This window comes from Dermochelys coriacea, chromosome 3 (assembly GCF_009764565.3).
Source record: "Dermochelys coriacea isolate rDerCor1 chromosome 3, rDerCor1.pri.v4, whole genome shotgun sequence".
NCBI classification, from domain to species: domain Eukaryota; kingdom Metazoa; phylum Chordata; order Testudines; family Dermochelyidae; genus Dermochelys; species Dermochelys coriacea.
This window is the reverse complement of record NC_050070.1, coordinates 69,332,763-69,358,060: the sequence shown is the minus strand read 5'-3', so window position 1 is coordinate 69,358,060 and position 25,298 is coordinate 69,332,763. Positions and strand designations below refer to the sequence as shown.

At 42.0% G+C, this 25,298-nt stretch overlaps 1 protein-coding gene across 2 annotated transcripts in view; it reads right to left on the bottom strand.

Annotated features, from left to right (window-relative positions):
- The window catches only part of PM20D2 (peptidase M20 domain containing 2), a 68,830-nt gene extending 49,958 nt beyond the window's left edge, over positions 1–18,872 (bottom strand). For both annotated transcript variants that reach the window (XM_038394440.2, XM_043510642.1), the window contains exons 1-4: positions 18,171–18,872; positions 17,339–17,487; positions 11,964–12,106; positions 9,351–9,505 (exon numbers count right to left, since the gene is read on the bottom strand). In XM_038394440.2, coding sequence (XP_038250368.1) covers positions 9,351–9,505; positions 11,964–12,106; positions 17,339–17,487; positions 18,171–18,623 — 900 coding nt within the window. In that variant the 5' untranslated portion in view covers positions 18,624–18,872. The remainder of the gene's footprint in view (positions 1–9,350; positions 9,506–11,963; positions 12,107–17,338; positions 17,488–18,170) is intronic.
- Between the last annotated feature and the right edge of the window lie 6,426 nt (positions 18,873–25,298).

The window sequence follows — 25,298 nt, the reverse complement described above, 5'->3', positions numbered from 1 at the left end:
GAGCTGTGCTCCTTTTCTATATGCAGGAGTGAGATATCCACTGAAACCACCACTGCCTGTGGAAATATTCAGTGCCACTGCTCTCTACTCACACCCACGCAATAGGGGCTGAAGTGCTATTGTTCTTGAGGATTCCTTCCCTCCTCTACCCCCACCAGGCTACACTTACCATGGCTAGGGTTGGAGAATGGGGCTGTGCAGAACTGCTTCAAAGCTTAAGTGTCAATAAGGATTCATAGATACTAAGGTCAGAAGGGACCATTCTGATCATCTAGTCCGACCTCCTGCACAACACAGGCCACAGAGACTCGCCCACCCACTCCTACTATGTCTTATTAAAAGTATTTAATGGGAAAAAAGGAAGGGAGTTTTGAAATGCATCTTTCCCTGTCTCTTAAGGTATATCTAATGATAAAAACAATTTTATCAGCAGCTGCTGCGGCATTGAAGTATGCCCCTTCCACACCCACAAAACACCCAATTCTAATGACAAAGAAAGAAAAGGACATGTTCAGCGAGATCCTGCAAGCCAGTGCTGCACCAGAGTGGGAACCAAGGACCTGGATGGCCAACATGGCAGATGGCATGGAGAAGGAAAGAGTGGACAGGAGAAAGACCCAAGACAAGGAGAGGAAAAATGGACCAGGACATAATGGATCTTTTCAGCCAGCAAATTCAGTTGCTGCAGACCCTGGTTGCCAGACAAGTCAAAAAATCCCAGGCTCTCTGCCCTTTGCAGATGTTGGAGAACTTCATGGTAGCAGTTCCCTACATCCTCCAGCATTATCACAGGGCATTACAGGCTGCAGCCTTACCCCTTCCACTCCAGGCTGGGGGACAGCAAGGAAAACCCTGGCTTCATATATATCAACTGTGGTTCTCACAGGTCAGTGTATATGTAGCCACAACAGATTGCATTTGTGCACTGAAAGACAAATTTTCCGCTTTTCCAATTTTAAAATTCTGTTCCGTTTATTTATCTTAAGTTTGTATTGCGCTGCCTGTTTCTGCACAGAGTGGCAAAAAAACAGTGCAGAAAATTTTTTGAAAATAAAATCTTTTCCACAAACCTGTCTCTAAATGCATATCAGTAATCAAAGAACCCAGTGCTTATAAATGTACAGCACCACAGAACTTACAGGTTCAGGAAACCACCCAGCCATATTAATAAAGGTAGAGCAAGCACTACACAATTCCTAACAGCACCCAAAGCTTCAGGCCCAGGCACAGAACGCTACTGTAACGGAGCATTAAAATGCTCTTGCAAAGCCTCCCTCAGCCACGTAGCTCCACACTGAGCTCTTGTAATGGCCCTTGTGTCTGGTTGTTCAAACTTAGCCACCTCAACCCTCTATTCTGGCAGCTTTTTCCTCCTTTGCCTCACAGATATCATGCAGGCCATAACATTTTTCTCACAGAGATCCAATCTAGTGAGTAACCACCACCAACGTACCGTCATTGTACCAAAAGCACATTCAACTGGTTTCTGCACCTGTTTGGTGCTGTCGAAGTGGCCAGCGTACAGTTTCCGGAGCTCAGAGAGCAAGGAGTAGGCTGGACCCCCCCAGAATCACTGTTGGCATTTCAGTATCACCAATTGTAACCCACCAGTTAGGAAAGAATGTTCCTGTTTGCATGTTTCTGAACAGTCCTGTATTCTTAAATATGAATGTCATACACTTTCCCTGACCAGCCCCCACTGATATCAATTAAACATCCACAGTGATCCAACAGTGCTTGTATAAACATAGCAAAGTAGCCCTTCCTGCTGATGCACTGTGTGGGCAAGGATGTATGGTGCCAAAATAGGGATATGTATGTCATCTATCACCTCACTGCAGGTGCGAGCCCCACTGCAGCAAATACATCCACTATGTCCTGCACATTGCCAAAAATCGAAGTCCTCCATAGCAGGAGATGACTAATGGCTCTACACACTTGTATCACAATAGCCATGTGGGCATAGTTAAAGTTAAAAAAAAAAATCTGTTTTCTGGTTTGTGGCTAGTATGGAAAAGGCCCCAAATCAGTAAGTAAAAGGTCATGAGAATAAGTAATATTGCTTATAGTGTGGGAAAGATGTATGGTCCAAAAAGTCAAAAGCTACAATAAGACACAGGAAAACGGTCTTAAAAGAAACAAGCATAAATCTTCCCATGGTTCTACTGTTAAGCAAGGAGGACTGGGGAAGGAGATAAGAAAGGAAGGCCTTGGAGGAAGGAAAGCAAGATGGATGAACTGCTTCAAATTGGGTTTTTGATAAAGCTGAAATTAACTGAAGTGTCTGAAGAGATAAATTTGAACGTTCTTTGGGAGACCCTTCCTGACCATTCTGGGGCACACCAGAATGCAATGTCATCCCTCCTCTGGCCTATTTGTAATTATATTGATCATATGCTTATGAATATTGTTACTGTATTAGATGTAGTGACTGCTATTTTTAGGCAGCTACACATTTAAAGCAATTGTATAAATTCCATTTGGCCTTTGGATTTAATAAAGGAATTGTGGTTAAAAGTTGTGTCTGGCGGTTTCAGACCCTACAATTAAGAATTTCAATTAATAATTCCAACAAACCCCGACCATTGATTTTTTTCCAGCTCCAAAATAATTTCCCACTAAACAGTAACAATCTAGCATAGCAAGTTCCAGAATGCTATTGCCACTTGCTTCTCCACTGTCAATGCAGATCTCATTCTGCTAAGTCTGTGAGGGAGAGGAGTTATTTAAGTTAGGTGCTAATGGGGACACAAGAACAAAGGGATGTAAACTGGCCATCAACAAGTTTAGCCTTGAAATTAGACAAAAGTTTCTAACCATGAGAAGAGTCAAGTTCTGGAACAGCTTTCCAAAGGGGAAAGTGGAGCAAAATATCTAACTGGCTTCAAGACTGAGTTTGGTAAATTTATGGAGAAGATGGTATAATGAGACTGCCTACAATGGCATGTAGCTGATCTGTGACTGCTGGCACCAAATATTTCCAATGGCTGGTGATGGGACACTAGATGGGGAAGGCTCCGAGTTACTGCAGAGAATTCTTTCCCAGGTGTCTGGCTGATGGGTCTTGTGTACATGCTCAGGGTGTAACTCAGAGGTTCTCAACCAAGGTACATGTACCCTTGGGGGTACACAGATTTCCAGAGAGTACTCCACTCATCTAGATCAGTGTTTCTGGGGATTACAACCCCCAAGGGGGTCGTGTGACAAGTTTAGGGGGAAATTGCATGTGCAGGGCTGGCATTAGAAGGTGGCAAGCAAGGCAACTGCCTGGGGCCCCAAGCCACAGGGGACCCTGCAAAGCTAAGTTACATGCTTCAGCCCTGGGCAGGGGGACTCGGGCTTCAGACAAGACAAGTGAAAAACAGGCTCAAGTATCACACTGAAATCTAAGTACAATACAGTAGAATCTCAGAGTTACGAACACCAGAGTTATGAACTGTCAGGTCAACCACATCCCTCATTTAGAGTCAGAAGCATGCATCAGGCAGCAGCAGAGAAAAAGCATAAAGCAAATACAGTACAGGACTGTTAAATGTAAACTACTAAAAAAATATAAAGGGGAAGTTTAAAGATTTGACATGGTAAGGAAATTTTCTGTGTTTGTTTCATTTAAATTAAGACTGTTAAAAGCAGTATTTTTCTTCTGCATAGTAAAGTTTCAAAGCTATATTAAGTCAATGTTCAGCTGTAAGCTTTTGAAAAAAAGAGCCACCATAATGTTTTGTTGAGTTACAAACATTTCCGAGTTAACCTCCATTCCTGAGGTGTTTGTAACTGAGGTTCTACTGTATTTATACTCCAATTTTATTATATGGCAAAAATAAGTGAGCAATTTTTCAGTAATAGTTCTCAGAGAAACTTTTGTATTTTTAGATTTTGTAAGCAAGTAGTTTAAGTGAGGTGAAACTTGGGATACGCAAGACAAATCAGGGGGTACATCAGTCTGAAAAGGCTAAGAACCACTGCACTAAGACGAGTGATCTGCATTTCTGTTCCTGCTAAAATGCCTGAAACAGAACAGATAATACAAACCCACTTCCCCATCAGTTTAGACAATGATTTTATAAAATGAATTTGCAAGCAAGATCAACATCAGGTATCTGCTGCATTGATCCTTGTGTAAAACTGTGGTTGCAAGAGAGGTTTCAGAGTAGCAGCCGTGTTAGTCTATATTCACAAAAAGAAAAGGAGTACTTGTGGCACCCTTGGAGACTAAAAATTTGAGCATAAGCTTTCATGAGCTACAGCTCACTTCATCGGATGCATTCAGTGGAAAATACAGTGGGGAGATTTATATACACAGAGAACATGAAACCAATAGGTATTACCATACACACTGTAACAAGAGTCATCACTTAAGATGAGCTATTACCAGCAGGAGGGGGGGGAAGAAAACCCTTTGTAGTGATGATCAAGGTGGGCCATTTCCAGCAGTTGACGAAAATGTCTGAGGAACGGTGGTGGGTGGGGAGGGAAAAATGGTTTTACTTTGTGTCTCTCCCAGTCTCTATTCAAGCCTAAGTTAATTGTATCCAGTTTGCAAATTAATTCCAATTCAGCAGTCTCTCGTTGGAGTCTGTTTTGAAGCTTTTTTGTTGAAGGATAGCCACTCTTAGGTCTGTGATCGAGTGACCAGAGAGATTGAAGTGTTCTCCAACTGGTTTTTGAATGTTATAATTCTTGACGTCTGATTTGTGTCCATTTATTCTTTTACACAGAGACTGTCCAGTTTGACCAATGTACATAGCAGAGAGGCATTGCTGGCACATGATGGCATATATCACATTGGTAGATGCGCAGGTGAACGAGCCTCTGATAGTGTGGCTGATGTGATTAGGCCCTATGATGGTGTCCCCTGAATAGACTGTGGGCACCGTTGGCAACAGGCTTTGTTGCAAGAATAGGTTCCTGGGTTAGTGGTTCTGTTGTGTGGTGTGTGGTTGCTGGTGAGTATTTGCTTCAGGTTGGGGGGCTGTCTGTAAGCAAGGACTGGTCTATCTCCCAAGATCTGAGAGAGAGATGGCTCGTCCTTCAGGATAGGTTGTAGATCCTTGATGATGTGTTGGAGAGGTTTTAGTTGGGGGCTGAAGGTGATGGCTAGTGGCGTTCTGTTATTTTCTTTGTCGGGCCTGTCCTGTAGTAGGTGACTTCTGGGTACTCTTCTGGCTCTGTCAATCTGTTTCTTCACTTCAGCAGGTGGGTATTGTAGTTGTAAGAATGCATGATAGAGATCTTGCAGGTGTTTGTCTGAGGGGTTGGAGCAAATGCGGTTGTATCGTAGAGCTTGGCTGTAGACAATGGATCATGTGGTGTGATCTGGATGAAAGCTAGAGGCATGTAGGTAGGAATAGTGGTCAGTAGGTTTCTGATATAGGGTGTTTATGTGACCATCGCTTATTAGCACCGTAGTGTCCAGGAAGTGGATCTCTTGTATGGACTGGTCCAGGTTAAGGTTGATGGTGGGATGGAAATTGTTGAAATCATGGTGGAATTCCTCAAGAGCTTCTTTTCCAGGGGTCCATCTTCATCATCTGGACTTAATTTGCAAACTGCATACAATTAACTTAGGCTTGAATAGAGACAAAAGTAAAACTACTTCCCCCCGCCCACTGTTCCTTGTCAACCGCTGGAAATGGCCCACCTTGATCATCACTACAGAAAGGTTTTCTTCCTCCTCTCCCCCCTCCCTTGCTGGTAATATCTCATCTTAAGTGATGACTCTTGTTACAGTAACACCCATTGTTTCATGTTCTCTGTGTATATAAATCTCCCCACTGTATTTTCCACTGAATGCATCTTATGAAGTGAGCTGTAGCTCACGAAAGCTTATGCTCAGATAAATTTGTTTGTCTCTAAGGTGCCACAAGTACTCCTTTTCTGTTTGCAAGAGGTGTTGCTGCTGAAAAAAAGCAGAGGAGCTTGATTGCAACATTGCATTCCATACATTTCAGTTTGAGTGAAAGGCACAGCACAAACACCTGCTTCTTGGCTGTGACTTGTCAGCTATGGGCTGGCCTCAGTGGTTTGCCATAGCTCAGAAGCAGGAGTGCTACATGCTTTCAGGCTGTCCTAACCTGCAGGCTATAAAATGCAGCAGTCACTTTGCAGGCTTTACATATGCCAATTCTGTTGTGTGCGGTCATCCTTTCCTGCCATCACCTGCTCCCCAGCCCTGCCATTTCAAAGGATGATTCCAAAATCATTGTGTCTGTGGATTTCTTAGCTTTTTCCTGCTTCAAGGCGATTCCCATCTTCTATTCAAATGTCAGCCCCAGGGTCTGAGATGAACAGGCAATCCTGTCCTTTATCCAGCTTCATGGAAGCCAATACTCTTGTATCTAACTCCTGGAGTTTTTTTTTTTTTTTTGGGGGGGGGGGGGGGAAGTACACTGTCCTTCAGCGAGTCCCCTCAACTCACACAGAAGAGGCAGGGCTAGTGTGTGTACTGGGACATTTCAAGATGAAAGGTTGTGGATCCAGCCATCAGCCTCCTTGCTCCGTATCTTACTCGCAACAGCTTCATGTCAGTTATCTCACATAAAAGCAGACAGGTGCCACTCAATCAACTTTGCTGAAGTTTGTCCATTTAATGGTTCCTTTTCATAGGCCAAGTCATTGCTTTTGGATTAAGCTTCTAGCCCAAATGTGGACAAAACACAATGTGCTTTAAAATGCTGTCAAGGACCAAATTCTGCCCTTCGTTAAACCTACACAAATTCCTGAAGGGTTTGTCTGGGTGTAGCTGCAAGCCGATGAAGCATGCAGTGATGGATTTCACTCAAAACTGTCTGCAAAAGTCAGATATGGGGATATAATAGCAGTTTTATTGTATTCAGGTTCTTCTGCCACACCCAATACCAAGCGCATACTTTATGGACAAGAAGCCGGGCAAATAGACAGCATTTGTCAGACATCCACTGCTTTACACAGACATACAAATCAGAGCACAGCAGTTGGTTTAAGCCAAGACACGATTTGGAAGTTAATAGTCCGCAGCTGTTGATCTGTGTTTCCTGAGCTTTTGAATCGGAAGCATCTGTACATATCAGACCAGCAGGGAGGGCGTTACCAAAATGGAAACGGTCTTTGGCTAGCAAGATTGCCCAGGCTGTCTAGTGTCCTTTGGGACAATGGTTCTCAATCTGCGGTCCATGAACCCCTCAGGGTCCACAGACTACATCTAAGATTTCCAAAGGGATCTGCACCTCCATTCAAAATTTTTTTTTTTTAGTAGTTCACAAATGAAAAAGGTTGAGATAGAACCACTGATCTAACTGATCACCATACTTAGAGTCTGGAAGGAATTTTCCCCCAGGTCAAATTGGCAGAGTCCCTGGCAGGTTTTCACCTTCCTCTGCAGCACTTCAAGTTACAGAGAATCCCCCATTTACACTAGTTTAATCCTGGAAGTCTTTAAATCATGATTTGAGGACTTCAGTAGCTCAGCCAAAGGTTAGGAGTCTATTACAGGGGTGGGTGGGTGAGGTTCTGTGGCCTACAATGTGCAGGGGGTCAGACTATGATCATGATGGTCCCTTCTGACCTTAAAGTCTATGGTCTGAGTTGGATGGCTAGGGTGAGCTCAGCACACAGTTGCAGGAATGTTGCCTTTCGCATCTGAACATTCTGCAACCACGGTCCATAGTCTCAAACCTGCATTACAATACAATCCCACCACTCACTGCTTGTTTCTTGGATCCAACAATGGTGCTCCACTGTCTGCAGCTGCTTCCTGATCACCAAGTTGTTTTTCACTTTGTCCCTGAACAAACTTCTCAAAGAAGTCAGAGCCCCTATTGCAGTACTTCTAGTGGCTCTGCAAATACAGGAGAATCATGTACCCTGTATCTGAATGTTCATAAGAGCAGCACAGATCTCTGTGTGCTCCACGCTTCTGTCTGAGATGGCAGACACTAAGAAGTGCAGAGCAAATTTGTGACACACTTCTTTTTAAGGCACAAAAGTTATGGGAAATGGATGGCACTATGAGATGGAGAAAGTTGCATGCTGGGAACTTGACCCCTAACTCCCAGAGATCTCTGTGCAACTAATTTCTACCCCACAACACACTGAGAAAGTTTCCCAAAAGGCATTGCACTGAATGGCAGCATACTGGGATATCCATCTTCACTTTTCATAAATACAAGCATGCTTGCTGAGTACGCACAGCACGGACAAGCCGCCAAATAAGTATATCACTTCTGCAGGTACAAAGATTTAGCAACTGTACATTTTCTGTCGACCAAAGTTTATAGTATAGAAATGGCCTACATAGGCTTGTTTCCTCTTTATAATATTGCCTCAACAGATCCCCCATTGCAAGTACAGTAGAACTTCAGTTACACACACCAGAGTTACAAACTAACCAGTCAACTACACAGCTCATCTGGAACTAGAAATACACAATCAGGCAGCACTGTGTTAAATGTAAACTATTAAAAAATTAAAGGGAAAGCAGCATTTTTCTTCTGCATAATAAAGTTTTGTTCAGTTACAAACATTTCAGAGTTATGAACAACCTCCATTCCTGAGACGTTTGTAACTGAGGGGGTTTTACTGTAATTAGCAAGCTAGGCTGCAAGTCATTAGATAGATTGAGTCTTTAGTGATCTGTTTGATTTCTCCCATGCCTAATTCTGTCCAAATAACCACCCTTTTTAACATCCACAGTAGGCAATCAAGCCAGAGAAGTGACTTTGGTCAGAAGTTTAGACTGAGGCCTTGCTTTACCTTCATTATAAACTAGCCTTATTGAAATTCTTCTCTAACTGGAGCAAAGGCCTGTAGGGAAAGCAATTTTCATTAAGAGGCAAAAGAACACCAAAAATGACTCAAAAGAACCTTCCATGAATTTTAACTTGGTCCTCACTAACTCACTCACCATGTATTGAGTTAGCCCCTTTACAACACATGAACATGCACACAAGTTTCTGTCACAGCAATATGGCAGACAGCCACTAGCTATACTTAACTACAGTCTCAGAAGTTAGAGATAAATTGCAAGATGTCCTGACTTGGTCAAGACCAATACGGATTTTTTTTTTTTTTTTTTTATAAAACCTGAGTGAACTATTGGGAACACTTACTTATGGCATAAGACTGGGGAAAGCTTCAGTTGGGGGGGCGGGGGGGAATCTAGAATATTTAGAATTGTAGCAACTAAATATTTCTCCTCACCAACAAAATCTTTTTCAGCACACAGAGTAGTGGATTAGTACTTAGAGATCTAAATTTTAGGTTGCTTTAAAAGAGGCAAGGGTGATACAAACCATATAAATGAAGACTTAGGCTCCCATTTTGGCCTAATTTCAAAATGATACAAATAAATGAATCAGCTCTAGAATTCTTACTTTGCATTCTGTGGCCACAGCTGCAGCTTTGAAGCAATTTTCAGCTCTCTCTGTCAGAATGGCAAGGTCCTTCAGTGAAGGGGCACGCAAGTAAAACTCTAGCTCAGTGTAAGAAGGGATGATATTAGGTTTCACACCACCATTTTTTATTATACCTATAGAAGAAAAGAGCCCAATCATTGAATGTTGCAAAGGATCAAGTAATCTTACTTACTCTGCCTTATGAAGCTCCTCATTTATAGCTGCACACAAAACACAAAAGTATTATAAATAAGGCATCAGCTGAGTACTAAGTACTGAGAATAACCATTTAAAAAACTTTGAATTTGGACCCAATTACTTCCCATCGCAGTCTGTGCAATAGAAAGGAGTATCATGTGTACAAGGTGGGTGAGGCAATATCTTTTATTGGACCAACTTCAGCTGAAAAGAGAGAAGCTTTCACAACATATCATGTATACAGACTTAGGTTGGTATCACTGCATTCTTTTGGAAACAACTCAGTTATACACCTTGAGTTCATACACACACAAAGGCGGCAAGAGTAGCATTTACAGTTCTCCCCTGCTATTCACTGCAAACGTTCTAAACTGCGAAACAATCTTGACAATGCTGGGACAACAAGAGAAATTAAACGAATGAATATGTGACAGGAGTTCACAGATCAAATGTAAGCACTTGGCTATATTTAATCTAAGTATTTCTCCAGAGTTTAAGTTACAAAAGCATACGTCTTGATTTTCACATTCCTCTTGGTTACAGCCATACTGGCAGTGTTAAGTCAAACTTTTTAAAAATAGTATCTTATCTATGTTACAAAGATCGCCTTGGATTAAAAAAATACTCTAGAGGTTTTTGAAAGTTTACTTTATCGTTTATGCCATGTGTTCCTATTTTGCTTTGTTAGTTTGGACAATGAAGAAAATATCAGTTGGCTTCTCATCAACTTCAGGTTCTCCTGTTTTAGCACACTGACTAGTTTAAATTAGTCACTGCAAAGTAATTGGCATTTGCTGCAACAAATAAAGCAAACTCACTAGGATCCTCATTGCCTCTGGCCATTCAATGGAAGTGTTTCCAAAGATCTTAAATTTTGGGAAAATCTTATTTTCTTACAAAGCCTAATTTTGGAGTCAAGTTTGAACAGAAAGTGTTCCTTCAAAACAAATGGATACCAGTCCATCATGTCCAGATATGGGGACAAAAAAAGCCAGCTAATGAATAAAGTTATTTCTTGTTATATGTTCTATATAACTTACTCAGCAACACAGAGGATTTCTTCTCTCCACAACAGCTAGCTATCTTTTGTTATAACTTCAGTGGGAAGAGACCTGTTGCTAATGTTCCCATACCATACCTGCCAATTAACATAGCTGGCATGATTAAGACTCCAACCAAAGCTAAGAAATCACCTTATGTTAGTACACTTGAATTCAAGGGCCAATCAAAATATTGTGAGCACTACCAATTGCTTACTGTAACTGGCACTTGGAAGGGTAGGGCTATCAAGAGGTAAATGTGAACAAGGTCCTATAGTCTCAATAGACAGAAATACTGATTCAGAATGTGAAAGTCCTGAAAGATATGGCAACCAAATGCTACATAAAGTAAAGTAGAAGAGGAAAGCACTGCACCCAATGGTGGCAGAGGCTTTGAGATAAGAATAATGGATGGATGCCAGCAAAAGTTACTTTGCTCAAACAAAGAATTGAGAAGTGGGCAGTCAAGCAGATTTGTGCAGTGCACACACTACAATATGTACTTTTCCAAATAAAGAAAGTTAAGGAGAAAACTGTTTAAAGGTGTGCTGTAACATCTTAACAAAAACTGGAAAGAGTCAAAGAACAAAATACTGATTTTCCTAGTTCTTTTGGCAAGCTAGCAACATTTGGGGAAGAAAAATAAGCCTGCCTGGAATCCTAGCCTTACTCTTCCCCCCCACACCAAAAAAGTTAATCTTTCAGAGTATTGCTGAAGGGAGGTCTCAAGATATACTTCAGTTTGACATTAATCAGAGGCCTCAAAAATATTTTAATACTAGAGAATAGCTTAGGACATTCATTTTACAAGTTCAGGTTCCTTGGAAGGTTATTAGCCGTTGCCTCAACTAAGTGACAAGACTCTTAACCCTTTATCAAGGGAAGCTTTTATTGCTCATGTTACATCTTGTTCCAGCTGGTCAAGTTTCCCTAAAACTGTTGTTTCCAGTTTACAAAGCAGTTGTATGGCTATAGTCATACCAATACAGCGTCTTCACCATTAGTGTCTTGATTTTTAGACAAGTTTGGCAGTTATGAAATGCTACATTTGGTTTGTGTAAATATTAAATCTGCATTAATATACTAAGTGTCTCATTTGTGTAAATGTGGAGGAAGAATGCTTATGACTTTAGACCATACTGCCCTCCTATTGGTCTGCATTCAACAGTTTATACTAAATGTTGATGGTACCATAGAAGTTCCCTTAGAAAGGTATTTGGATGAAAAAATGAAATTTCAAATTACTTTTCCAGTTAAATGTAACAACGCAATATTTAGGATTTTTTTTTCAGGCAGTATCCAAACAGCCAGAAGTCTTACTTGGTGGACATAAGATTGAATGAAGCTCTCTCACCATGAACTCTCCAGGTTGGTTTCATTTGCTGTCTTAAAACTGACAGATTGTTGTATGCAAGAACAGCAGCGTCTAATGCATTTATTCCTTCCCAAGGATAAGCAGCAGCATGAGAAGCTTTTCCATAGTATTTCACAGTCACACTAGGAAATAAAAGCCATGACTTATTTGTTTTTTGTCCACTTTTAAAAACTAAAATCAAAGTCCCTTTGGATTCACCCAACAATGATTAAAATTGTATATCAATGTTTTTGAAGCATAAGATTAAGCTGTGATTTTCCAGACCCTAAACTGTTGGGAAGCTAAACACCTTTAACCACCAACGCATAGATCCTGAAAGAGATTTAGAGATTAAGTTTGTCCTTTCCCTCCCCAAACTCTGCCAACACTCCAAAGTTGAAAACAAAATAGAAAATGCACTATATTCACATTTAAAAAGGTTAACAGATTTGTAGTAAAAATAGCAATATCCTGCTATATAAATTGCCCATCCACTTCTTGCCAGCAAGAGTCCTACTATGCAACTAACCATTTAATAACAGAAGTCAGAGTATGGGCTAGCATAAAGCCTCTTTTACCTCCTCCTCAGAAATTGGTAGTGTCTCTAGGGCGGAGGTAAAATGAGCCAGAGAATAAAACAGATTTGAAGCAGGATGAAACTACATGGGGGGCGGGGAGGTTAAAAGGAAGTCTATTGCAATTTTTCTGCTTCCTCTAGCTGCATATTCTTATAAATCGCATATAGAAGAGGGGAAGTTGATAGATGTTTGAAATTCAGATAAGTATATAAAAGTTGTCTAGACACCATTAAGGCAGATTTCAACAGGATTAACATGGCTACACTGCAATCAAAAAGGTGTGATTGTACCTTTAATCTAGCTAGCACAACTAAAAATAGCCGGGAAGCCACTGCAGCTGCATCACCACTACTATTTAAGCCATTCTAGCTAGAGCAAAGCTACCACAGGTATGCCTACTTGAGCTGCAATCACACCAACTGCAGTGTAGACATATCCAAAGAGGTCCAGGTGTTGGATGCTAACATGGACAGCAATTAGATGCATTGTACAAATAGCATAATTTACTCTGAAGTTCCTTATTGACCATATCAAATTTATACCTTTAAGTCCTTGCCTATCAACATTTTTCCTGAGCAAGAACTCATCATGTTTTGAAAACAAACTCCTTAAGGCTATTGAAGCTTTAAATTAAATGTATTCCCAGAGGGAGAAAAACCCTCTGTAAATTAAAGAAAAACCATGACATTTAGACATTCAGGAAATTCAGAGTTAAGGGTTAAGATAAAGAAAACACTTGTCCATGGGATAGAATTTGTAAAGCGACTGAACTGTTAGCAGCCTATTTCCCTTTTACATCCGTTTTCATTTAAATCTTGATGTCTGAAGTCTTTTATATGGAGAAGATACTACTTGCAGATGAAACACTGAACATGTGCACCATTGAACATGTGTACCAGATTGGATTTATAATTTGCACCACATGCACAGGTATGGCACTATGGTGCTTTGCTAATATCTCTTTGTCTTTGTGTGTGCTTCCTAGAGCTCCAATATCTGGGCCTAAGAGGTTTATAATAAGACAAGTTCACTGTTTAATGACACTTGTCAATTGGTGGCACATAAAATAATCAGTAGAGCATGTGCTGAAAGTATAGTCACAGATGACTAAAATCAATATAATCACTGTATACTTCAGAGTAAGGTATTCTAATTATCACTAACGAAATATGTTTTATTGATGAGTTTGGCACCAGTTTCTGGTTTGGCAATATAGAACGTTATAGATAAGGCATTCAAATTACCTTAACTTTGACCTTTAGTGATCAGATTATCACTAAGCAGCAAAATTCATTTGGATGCATCAACTGCAGCCTTTCATACTTGCAAATGTTTAGGATTATTATAAATTTAATTTTAATGGATTTGTTTTAATACAATGTTTAAGGAAGCAAATCTGAAACTTGGAGCAAGAATCTATGGAACCTGGTACAGAATGGAAGCCTGTTGAAGTAATGGACAGAAGGATTACTTGAAGTCAGTTATAGGATACATCTGGGCCAGATGCTTATGACCTAAACCTCTTACCCAAGGGCACAGATTCTGGAGAGCTTCCTGACCTCTTCCTAGCCACATAAATGTGGCAAATAGTAAGTTCCTAGATTTTCCATTATCCAGTAATCCCCCCACTGCAGTGGAACTCTATTGCCTTAGAGAAGTGGAAGTTTGGCTCAGGTACCAGGGAAAGGATATCGACAGTTTTCCATAGAGATATTGTTGGCACCAACTTGAGAATAATTGAAGGAATGTACAAGGAATAGAGCTACAAGATTAGCAGTGGAGGGAAAGGGGCAGAGAAGATACCAGGAGTGGGTTAAGAACTCTGGCTGTCAGCCAATAGCTGGTATTAGGCAAGAAAAAACAGTTCATGAGGTAGTTTGAGAAGGGGGTTACATACTCACAAAGAGGAAGAGAGGTTTGTTTTGGGTTTTTTGTATTTTTAAACTAAAGCTGATGTCCTCACCAGTCATGTATGTCCCAAATCCACTGGAGCCAGACCACCCCATTCTGAGGTTTCGAGTTAACAAAAACAAAACAAAAACAACCCACAAATATCTTCTTGAGTATTGTTCCCCCCCTCCAACTCAGAAATGGAGTATGAACTAAATCTCACCAAGATTTTTGGATGTACTTCATTTGATGTTTCCAGGACAATCCATTTGAAATAAGACATAGCAAAGACACAAAACAGTCTTTAAGGAGGGGATTATCAGATACTTTTTTCTTCCATCTCAGAAAACAGCTTGTATAAATTCAGTGTAAGCAAAAAATTATAACTTGTGGCCAGAAGACATTAGCCAAAATGTAAGTTAGCTTTGAAGCTCCTTGGGGCTAGTGATGGCAGAAAAGAAGCCTCAAATATGGAGGTGAATGCACCTCTAGTGTCTTAAAATAAAACCTGCACTGTTTCAAGCCCCAAACATACATCCCTTCTTCCTCCCTCCCAACTCCAATTCCTCAAATTATATCCTAGCCTTTAAAAGTGTAGAAGCCTAGCACAAAAGTTATTCAGTTCAAATGATTGGATAGTTTTTGCAAGGCTGTAAAGTTGTGCAACCTGAACTTCAAAATGAAGCCAATCCATAACATAGGCATTCTGGGGCAAAAGAGACCATTTAGTTTAACAACCCATCAGCTTCCTAAAGAGCCTTTTAACAAATATTTATTCAGTTATTCAAACTTATTGACAGCCTTTCATCCAAGGCAAATGTTAAGCCTCAACAATCCTGTCACCGTTTTCCAAATACATGAACTGAAGTGAATGAGCATAGATGTGACTTTTGCAAAGGATAGCTGGGAATAGAGCCCAGATCTCTTGACTGTCTATCCTAAGCTCTAACCACTAGTTCAAAGATCCCAAAACTGATCTACAGGAGGACTTAGTGATGGTAAACAGGGAGCACACATTTTTCCACAGTGCTTGCTCTCTTCCTGGTTTTTACCCAACGGTAAAGTGGAAGGGGAGAGGAAGTTAAGAGCAAAAAGTAAAAGCACATATCACTCTAAAGGCAACAATACAGACTTTCCCAACATTACTTTTCCACACAGATTCTGTTGTTGCCACAGGAATGTAATAAAACCTTGCCTAGAAGACAAGATTTTTCACAAGAATCTGACAAAGCGATCCATGTGGTGACAGTTTGAGAACTCCCCCCAGCATTACACAATTCACTTCAGAACGGAGAACCAGATCCTTTTTGTTCAACAATACAAAACTAAGAATGAGGCGATTAAGGAGGAGGAGAGTGGACAGGAATTGGAAGTCTATTAAATGAAAGTCTGTCAAAAGAAACCATAAGGTTTATAAAAGTTATACATTTACATTAATGAAGTTTTAGGTGTAGGAAGCAGTTAACATTTGCAGAAACATTACTGGCTACGGTCTAGGATCAAATAAGCCTTAAATGTTTGTAGAGGAAATAAAAAAAAAAGTTTGAGAAAATACAGACTGCAAAATCTTGGGCACAGGCTACTCTATTTTACTTCGGGAGGATGGGTCCTTGAGATGAAAAGGGCAGATTGCAATCAGTCCCAGAGACACAGATGAAGGAGGAAAAAAAAAACCTCAGAGACCAAAGACTAGTTAAATTTTATGCTTGGGAGAGAAAACAATGTCTTTTCAGAGATACTAACCTAGAGGCAGGCACTGCCAAGTTAATGTGAATTTGAAATCACACACTTTCATTACTTTGTTATGAAACCTGGAAAGCTGTGCACTCATATGACATAAGTAAATTTACTTGTGAAGAGGACAGATGTAGTTCACCAGAAATAACTACCATAACCTCTGAACTTTCATTTAAGCAAATCTTCAAGATTAATTTGAAGCAGAAGTGGGACAAACTGGTTGGCTACCAATAGGGTAAATGGAGAAAAAAAAAATTTTTACAGCTTGCTCTTGAATCCTTGGATAGTACCTGTATATAAAGCCATGAAACATGGGTTCTTCAAGAAAAAAGCATTTCACGCTTTTGAAATGAGTGGCAATGTTGTTTTATACGAACTAGCTTTCATTCTGCTTTAGAATAGAGAGCAAAGTCATCTCCAATTCAAGAGTTCGAATTTTTTCCCCATTCCAATTAAGGCTAACAGTGCTTTAGTTTGAACACTATTGTATATCATTGTGGATGGAAACAATGACACTTTGGAAAATATTTATTTTTTAAATTTTACTTAATTAACTTTAGAAGGCTTTAAGATGCATGAAAACGTTTGTTTTGGGATATTTTAAAAGAATCAGTCCAAGGGAGAATAAAGAATTTCAGGGAATTGAAAAATATACAGCTTGCACAAAAAGATTGCATCTTTGAGCAATAAAAAAAATACAGCAAATGTCTGAGAAAGACAATTCAGGAGTAGAATTTTGTGGGACCAACATGGACAAATATTTTCCCAGAAAGCATAATATGCTATATAACAATGCATTATTTCCAACTAGCTGAATTGCAGAGTCAGGATTTGTGTTGGCTTCCTTAACATAAGCATGACATATCTAAGTTTTATCAATTAAATGAAATACCACTTGCTACCCTGACTAGATACTAACTCTAAAATTCTTGTAACAAAAAATGTAACAGATGCAGTCCTGAATATTACATTTTAGAAGACGACAAGAACTGGGTTTCAGTGCTCAGTACTGAGTACATCAACTTTCTCATGAACTGACTACATATTATGTATGAGGGATACCAGTGATTACCAGACTCCAAGTTTAACCACTTTATAAGCAGGTCTCCCTTTGCTGAAAAGGTTCCGATGTACAGAAAGCAAAAAAAGTCTTTCAAACACCTTACTTACTCATGCTCAGCCACATCAGGAAAATAAGCAGCATCATCTTGTGCTGGATGGGCCATAAAAACAACATCCAGATCATCAAAAGCACCAGCTTCTATGAGATCTATTTTTCCACCTCCACCTTCTTCTGCAGGAGTCCCCAGCACCGTGATCTAGAAGAGAAGGTTATAGCAGTCAGCAAAATGATCAACAACCTGATTTTGTTGTACACAGTGGCACTGTACATTCTGGCCCCAGGATGTTAGAGAGACAAGGTGAATGAGGGAATATCTTTTATTAGACCAACTTCTGTTGGTGAGACACAAAATTTCATGTTTACACAGACCAGTAGAGGGGGGCCTGTATCATCCCTACCCTGTAAGCTGGGGTGTTTTGCAATGCCCTGCTGCTGTAGCCTCCAACCCTGACTGCTCACAAACAGCCACACCTTGCAGTATAACAAAGGCTGGTGAGAACCAGGGTGTCAGTGGCAGGCTGCAGTTACACACACACACACTTTAAGAAGAACTCTCCGTGTCTCCCTCACCCACAAGAAGCCGGTCCAATAAAAGACCTTACCTCGCCCACCGTGTCTCTCTAAACACACCTGACTGGCAGAAAAATAAACCCCACAGGGATGGGCAAGGGAATGTGCTTAGATTAAATACTGAGCAGACATGCTGGAGACCCAGGCTTCTTGGTGCCTATGATGGCCAGGGAGAGCGAGCTCAGGCTGGGAAATGAGAGGCTGTATTGGGCAGCAACGGGATGGGGACTAAATGGGGCCAGCTCCCCTCATTCCCCGGGCAGGTTCGTCCTCGAGCGACGGATCGCCCACCTCCCCGCCGGGTCTCACCTTCACTGCGACAGGGGGCGGCTGGGGCCGACTTTCCAGGGCGCCCTTCACGCCCAGGGCCGCAGCCGCCCCCACCTCGGCGATGAGGTTGTGGCCGCAGGCGTGTCCGATCCCGGGCAGCGCATCGTACTCGCATAGGAAGCCCAAGTGCAGCGGCCGCGGGGCCGGGGCGGCGGAGCCCCACTCGGCCCGGAAGGCCGTGTCCAGCTTGTAGTGCGGCTCCACGGCCCAGGCGGCCCCCGGCAGCTCGGCGCAGGCGAAGAAGCGGGTCATGGCGCCGTGCGCCTGGTGCTCTTCGTAGGCCAGCTCGGGGCGGCTCCAGATCTCCCGGCTCAGGGCGCTCAGCCGCCCGGCGCTCAGCTCGATGCACTCCGCCGCCCGCTGCTTCAGCTTCCCCAGCGCTGCCGGGGACACGGCGGCGGGGCCGCTCTGCGCCGGCTCCTGCGGCCCCATGACGCCGCCGCGAGGGGTGGGCGGCTCGGAAACGGCTGCCGCGAGCCCGGCTTTGGAGTCTGCCCTGCCCGGAGCGCTACCGGCCGCGTGCTCCACGCCAGTGACTCGGTCTGAGCGCAACGGCCCGCGCCGCCTCACAAATACCTCCCCTTCCGCCTGCGGACCCGCAGAGCTTGCTGGGAAACGTCCCTCCCCCGACGCGCCGCGCCGCGCGGAGAGGGAGCGCCTGCCACTTCGCGGCTGGATTTCAAAAGCGACGGGAGGAGGGGCCTGTAGTGACTGTGTGGCCTGAGTGACAGGTGCACGGTCCGATAACACATCGAGGAGAGGCAGAGGGCGGGGCTTCCCCCACAGCTGTCTCTCTCCGACCCCAATACCCAAGGCTGTGCTGTGGGGTACTGAAGAGGGGGGGGGAAGCTGTGGCACTTAAGGGTGGGTCATGGATTTTCCCTCCCCGATGCCCTGGCCTCAGCTCCTTGGCCGAAGATGGCCAGTGGGAATTACTGAGTCTGGGGAAGGTCTGTGACCTGGGTTCCAAGGCCCTCAGACTGCAGGGTCACAAGGGTCCAGGCTGTCCATTCGTCCGGATTTTACCCCCTCGTTGTGCTAGTCCAACCTTTGTCCCCTGGCTGGTACAGAGATACCGCTGGACGTGGTTTTGTCTGGTAGGACGGGGACCTCCTAATGCAGGTTCCACCCCCACCAGCGTGACCTCTCACACACCACGTATATAACAACCTTGTATGCATTTGGAGGCTGTTATCATATCCTCTTCGCCGCCTTACCTTCCTTATGTCAATTCTTTCAACCTTTCCTTATGAATCATATTTTCTAAACCTCTTATTCCTGTTGCCTTCTGTGACGTTACGAGTGTAATACAATAGCTCATAGAAAGGTGACAGGGCCAGAAAGAGTTAATTAACTCACAGACTGACCGGACCCATGGCCAAACTTTAGAGACTGGTTAGGAAGATATGTAAATGAATAGAGCTTTGAAATGCAAGTCTGTATTGTTAGGTTTCAGAGTAGCAGCCGTGTTAGTCTGTATTCGCAAAAAGAAAAGGAGGACTTGTGGCACCTTAGAGACTAACAAATTTATCTGAGCATAAGCTTTCGTGAGCTACAGCTCACTTCATCGGATGGAGTACTTGTGGCACCTTAGAGACTAACAAATTTATCTGAGCATAAGCTTTCGTGAGCTACAGCTCACTTCATCGGATGCATCCGATGAAGTGAGCTGTAGCTCACGAAAGCTTATGCTCAGATAAATTTGTTAGTCTCTAAGGTGCTACAAGTACTCCTTTTCTTCCTGTATTGTTAGAGATAGAAGAGTAGATGTTTGCTCAGGTCTTGTGATGTAAGCAAACAAGTCTTGTCTATGGCTATAGCTTTGATTCAAAGATCAAAAAAGGAATATTAACATTTAGGAAGATACTTGAGTGAAATAGTATTATTGTCTATGTCTCTTTAAAGGTGGTGATAACCTGTGTCTGCACTGTTTAATGGATAAATTATCCTGTGCTAATTGCCATGATGTTTGGAAGAAGGAAAGTTAAGCCTGTTGTTTTCTCAGGCCAAAAGGCTGCAAGGAAATATATAATATAAGGAAAGATATGTATAAAAACCTTGGAACACGATCCTTCTTCATCTCAAATCTGCTTTGGGTTTCAAGAGGGGGAAACCTTAAGCCATAAGGATTGAGATCCCTAGTCACTGACTGGAGTCACCCTGAATATGGACAATGGGCTATAACCTATGGACTATTTCTAAAAGGACTTTTGGCAACTACCAGCTCATCTCTGCTATGTATCTGAACCTCAAGAATTGAATTCAAGTCTGTATGTATATTGATCTTTTAACCAACACTCTCTCTCTTTTCTTTTTTAATAAATTTTAGTTTAGTTAATAAGAATTGGTTATAAGCATGTATTTTGGGTAAGATCCAAGTTGTAATTGAACCTGGATGTGTAATTGATCCTTTGGATTGGAAGAACCTTTTCTTTTATATGATGAAATAAGATTTTCAGTAATCATCATCATATCTGACATGTGTTTGGATGGAGGCCGGAGGTTGCCCATTTTAAGGGAACTGCATTGTTTGAACTTCTGAGTAACCAATGAGGTGCAATAGAAGCTGGCTTGGTACATCTAAGTATTGGAATATCCACCAGCTTTTGGGATTTGTCAGCCCTGTTTTGTTTGCAGTTCACCCTGATTGAGTGACCTCAGCTGGCTCCTACGGGCAGCCTTGTCACACCTGCCTCTGAACTCTCCAGTTTATTCATTTCTTTTTCAATGTTTGGTGCTCCAAACTAGACATAGTGCTCTAGCTTAGGCTTTATCATTGCTAAATGACACTCTGGTTAACATATATCCCAGAATGGCATTTGCCTTTTTCACAACAGCATCACATTGTTGATTCATATTCAATTTGTGATCCACTATAACCCCCTGATCCTTTTCTGCAGTACTGGTGTCTAGCCAGTTATTCCCCATTTTGTATTTATACACTTGATTTTTTCTTCCTAACTGAAGTACTTGCCTTATTGAATTTCATCTTATTGATTTCAGGCCAATTCTCCAATTTATCAAGATAATTTTGAATTCCAATCGGTTCCTCCAAAGTGCTTGCAACCTCTCGCAGCTTGGTGTCACCTGCAAATTTGGTAAGCATACTCTCAACAACGTGGATGGTGGAGTGAATAAAAATATTGAATGGTACCAGATCTAGGACAGGTCCCTGCGGGACCCCACTTGGTATGTCCTCCCAGTGTGATAGTGAATCACTGATAACTACTCTTTGAGTATAGTTGTGCACCTCCTTATAGTAATTTCATCAAGGCCACATTTCTCTAGTTTGCTTATGTGACTGTCATGTGGGACTGTGACAAAAGCCTCACTAAAATCCATTTATATCACACCTACTGCTTCCCCTCATCCAGTAGGCCCATTATTCTGAATGTTATGAACTGTAGAGAATTGATAAGAAATATTATCAGAGCTAAGGACAATAAAGAGCATGAAAAGTATATTAGGAACAAAAGAAATCCTATCAATTGTATAGGGGGCATAGACATAACACTGGATGGAGATGGTAAAATTGTTAATAATGATGCAGAAAGTGTTCAATAAATGTTTCTGTTTAGTATTTGGAAAGAAGCGGGATGATATAATCATATCACAAGGATGATTAAATACTTTCCACCTGACCAGCAGACCCAGGCAACTTGCATTGAAGAGACCTAAAACAGTTGGCTAAGCAAATCTGTGGCCCACTAATGTTAATTTTTAATACATTTTGGAGTGCTTGGGAAATTCCAGAAGACTGTAAGAGTACTAATATTGTGCCCACATTCAAAAAGTGAAAGCTGGATGACCATGCTGGTTAGCCTGACCTCAATCTTGGGCAAAATAATGGAAAGCTGATACAGGATTCAATTGTTAAAGAGCAGGAATATAGTTTATGCCAGTCAAAATGGGTTTTATAGAAATAGGTCTTGTCAGACAAATCGGATTTCATTCTTTGATGAAATTACAAGTTTAGTTCATGAAGGTAAAGAGTTTGCAGCCGTGATGGTTGAGGATACACAGCTCCACTTAGACAATTTGGTCCTTAGTTTAACAGTATTCTTGGATTCCTTGCTGACATTAAGCTCACACATTTGGGCTAGGAGACTCCATCCCATTCTGGTGGATGATGACCTGGCCTCAGTTATTCATCCCTTCGTCACTTCTCAGCTGGACTATACCAATGTGATATACCCGGGCATGAAGCCATCAGCATATTGGAAACTCCAACTAGTACAGAATGCTGCAGCACATCCCCTTAGAAACACAGGCTACCATGAACACATAACACTGTTCCTCTGCTCTCTACACTGGCTTCCCAGAGAATTTCAAATCAAGTTCAAGGTCTTGGTCATTATCTTCAAGGCACTCCATGGCCTGGGCCCAGGATATCTAGAGACTGCCTAAAACGCCGCACTGCAGACCATGGTCAATTACATTCATCTAACACAATGAAACTCTCTACAATAAGAGGGTCTTCTAAAGCTTGTCTGTGTGGGAGACAGACTTTCTCAGGGGCCAGACTGAGACTGTGTAATTAATTTCCTCAGGAACTGCGGACCATCCCAAACCTAACAAACTTCCGCTCCAAGTAAAAGGTGCGGCAACTATCATCTCCAGATGATGACACCATCCTCTCTGATACTGACAGAGCAGAATGACCCTCAGATGAGTCAGATGGACTCTGGGTGTGAGTGTAAGTCTGATTTTCCTATCTTTTGTAAAGGAGTGCTGGGGTGTCTTTGTCAACAAAGCTGAATGCCTGTTTCTGAGTGAGATCTACTCCACCCCATTCTGTGACTGGTTGACCCCTGCTCGCAGAATGGCAATACGAAATTACAATATCCTTTAACTCCCATTCCGTGTTTGCCCAGACCTTACTGACTCTGGCCATTGGGCCACGCAGGCCTGAGAGAGAATGACCCTACTGACTCTTGCCGCTAGGCCATACCACCTTGCTGAGCCAGGCGGCCACACTGACTCTGACCACTAGGCGATACACCCCGGTTGAAAAGGGGAACCACATTGACTCAGGCCATTAGGCCCCACAGCACTGTGAGAAGGGGCCATCACGCTGACTCTGGCCATCAGGCCACAATCTTGAGGACAGCTATATTGACCTTTAGCACTTGTTTCAGAGTAGCAGCCGTGTTAGTCTGTATTCGCAAAAAGAAAAGGAGTACTTGTGGCACCTTAGAGACTAACAAATTTATTAGAGCATAAGCTTTCGTGAGCTATAGGTCACTTCATCGGATGCATTAATGCATCCGATGAAGTGAGCTGTAGCTCACGAAAGCTTATGCTCTAATAAATTTGTTAGTCTCTAAGGTGCCACAAGTACTCCTTTTCTTTAGCACTTGGTCACACTACCCCAAGACCAAAGGGGTGGTCATAAGGATGTGACCACAGGGAAGTAATTACCCCACCCTGCCCCAACAGGGATGGGGCACACTTGCCCTGTGAGAAGCCTCTAGAGATATGAATCATGAACTGTCCTGAGTGGCCTGATACTGTTCACTAATCTCTCTAGCGAGGTGGGCAAACTTTTTGGGCCGAGGGCCATATCTGGGTGGGGAAATTGCATGCAGGGCGATGAATGTAGGGCTGGGGCAAGGGGTTGGGGTGCGGGAGGGAGTGCGGTGTGCAGGAAGGGGGTCAGGGCAAGGGGTTGGGGCAGAGGAGGGGTGCAGGATGTACGAGGGGGCTCAGGGAAGAGGGTTGGGGTGCAGGAGGGGGTGCACAGAGGAGGCTCAGGGCAGTAGTGCAGGGAGGGGTGCAGAGTGCGGGAAGGAGGCTCAGGGTATGAGGTTGGGGTACAAGAAGGGGTGCACAGTGTGGGAGGAAACTCAGGGCGGTGGTGCGGAGTGCGGGAAGGTCATTTATATAAAACAATCTAGATTACAGTGTAAATTGGACCGAGTTAAATGTGTTTTTATAGCAACATTTAAAGCAATACATTTAAGAATAAATGTAAGGTGACAATTATAGGACAGAGGGATAATTTTTGAAAGTGACTCAAAGTTCTAGGACTGGGTCTACTCAATTTAATTAATTATATGAATTAATTGGGGGATGGAGTTCATAAAATTCTACATCTTAACAGAATCACTTTCTTCTTCTCCTTCAAACCAACTTCTAAACTGAAGACTTTAGAATCTTAAGAGATGTACACCTATTCATCATTCCCTTTTGTTATGTGATTATCTTCCCTCCCAGCTCCCAAATTAGGGAAAATGGTTCATAGAACTGGTTATTTGTAAAACTGAAGTTCTATTAAATCAGTTCAGAACAGATAGCTAAATATAAATACAATAGTATAAAGAAACTTATCTTAATGCTTATTTCCTTAAATAGTGGAGTTTCCTTTTCTCCACCACTTAGTTCTAAACTTTTCAGAAGTTCAGAATCATTTTAACTAGTATTGTTATTCTGAGCAAAGTCTTAGAACACAGTAACTTTGGGAAGTGAATCTCATGGTATCAGCAGTGGAAGTTGAAGGGTAGACAGCCCATATGCATGCTCAACAGTTAGCCTTAACTTACTGTGAAGAGTAAAACATCTTTACTCTACTGAGACTGCAACTTCCTTCAGCAGAACTTCTTTTTCAGACCTCTACATCTCCAACTGTTTTAGTATATTCAAGGCACCAGGGGACAAGAATAAACAGTGGGTAAAATTTTGAGAAGTGCCTATAAACTGGGACAAATGAAATTTTCCATCGTAAAAGGACTTTAAGATATTCCATTCTCTTCCTTACATGGTTTGAGATAGCAGTCATCTACAAACCATTCTTAGTACCACACTGTCCTCACACCGGAGCTCTTTAATTTGAGCTAATTTTAATGACTGTTCTTACTACGTCGATGGTAACAGGCTTGGTTTGAGTGTTGCATTAATACAGTTATAATTCTCAAACTTAATTGAAGTTTTAAAACCACATCCTTCAAAACCTTCAAATTAATCGTTGTGACAATTGACTCAGGTTTAATTTGGCATAAATAAGTACCTGGCACAAGGGCTGTCAAGAGTTTGAAATGTTATTTCAAAACTAATGAAAACTAAAAAACCTCTAGGTCTATAATACATTCACACAAGAGACAGACATGC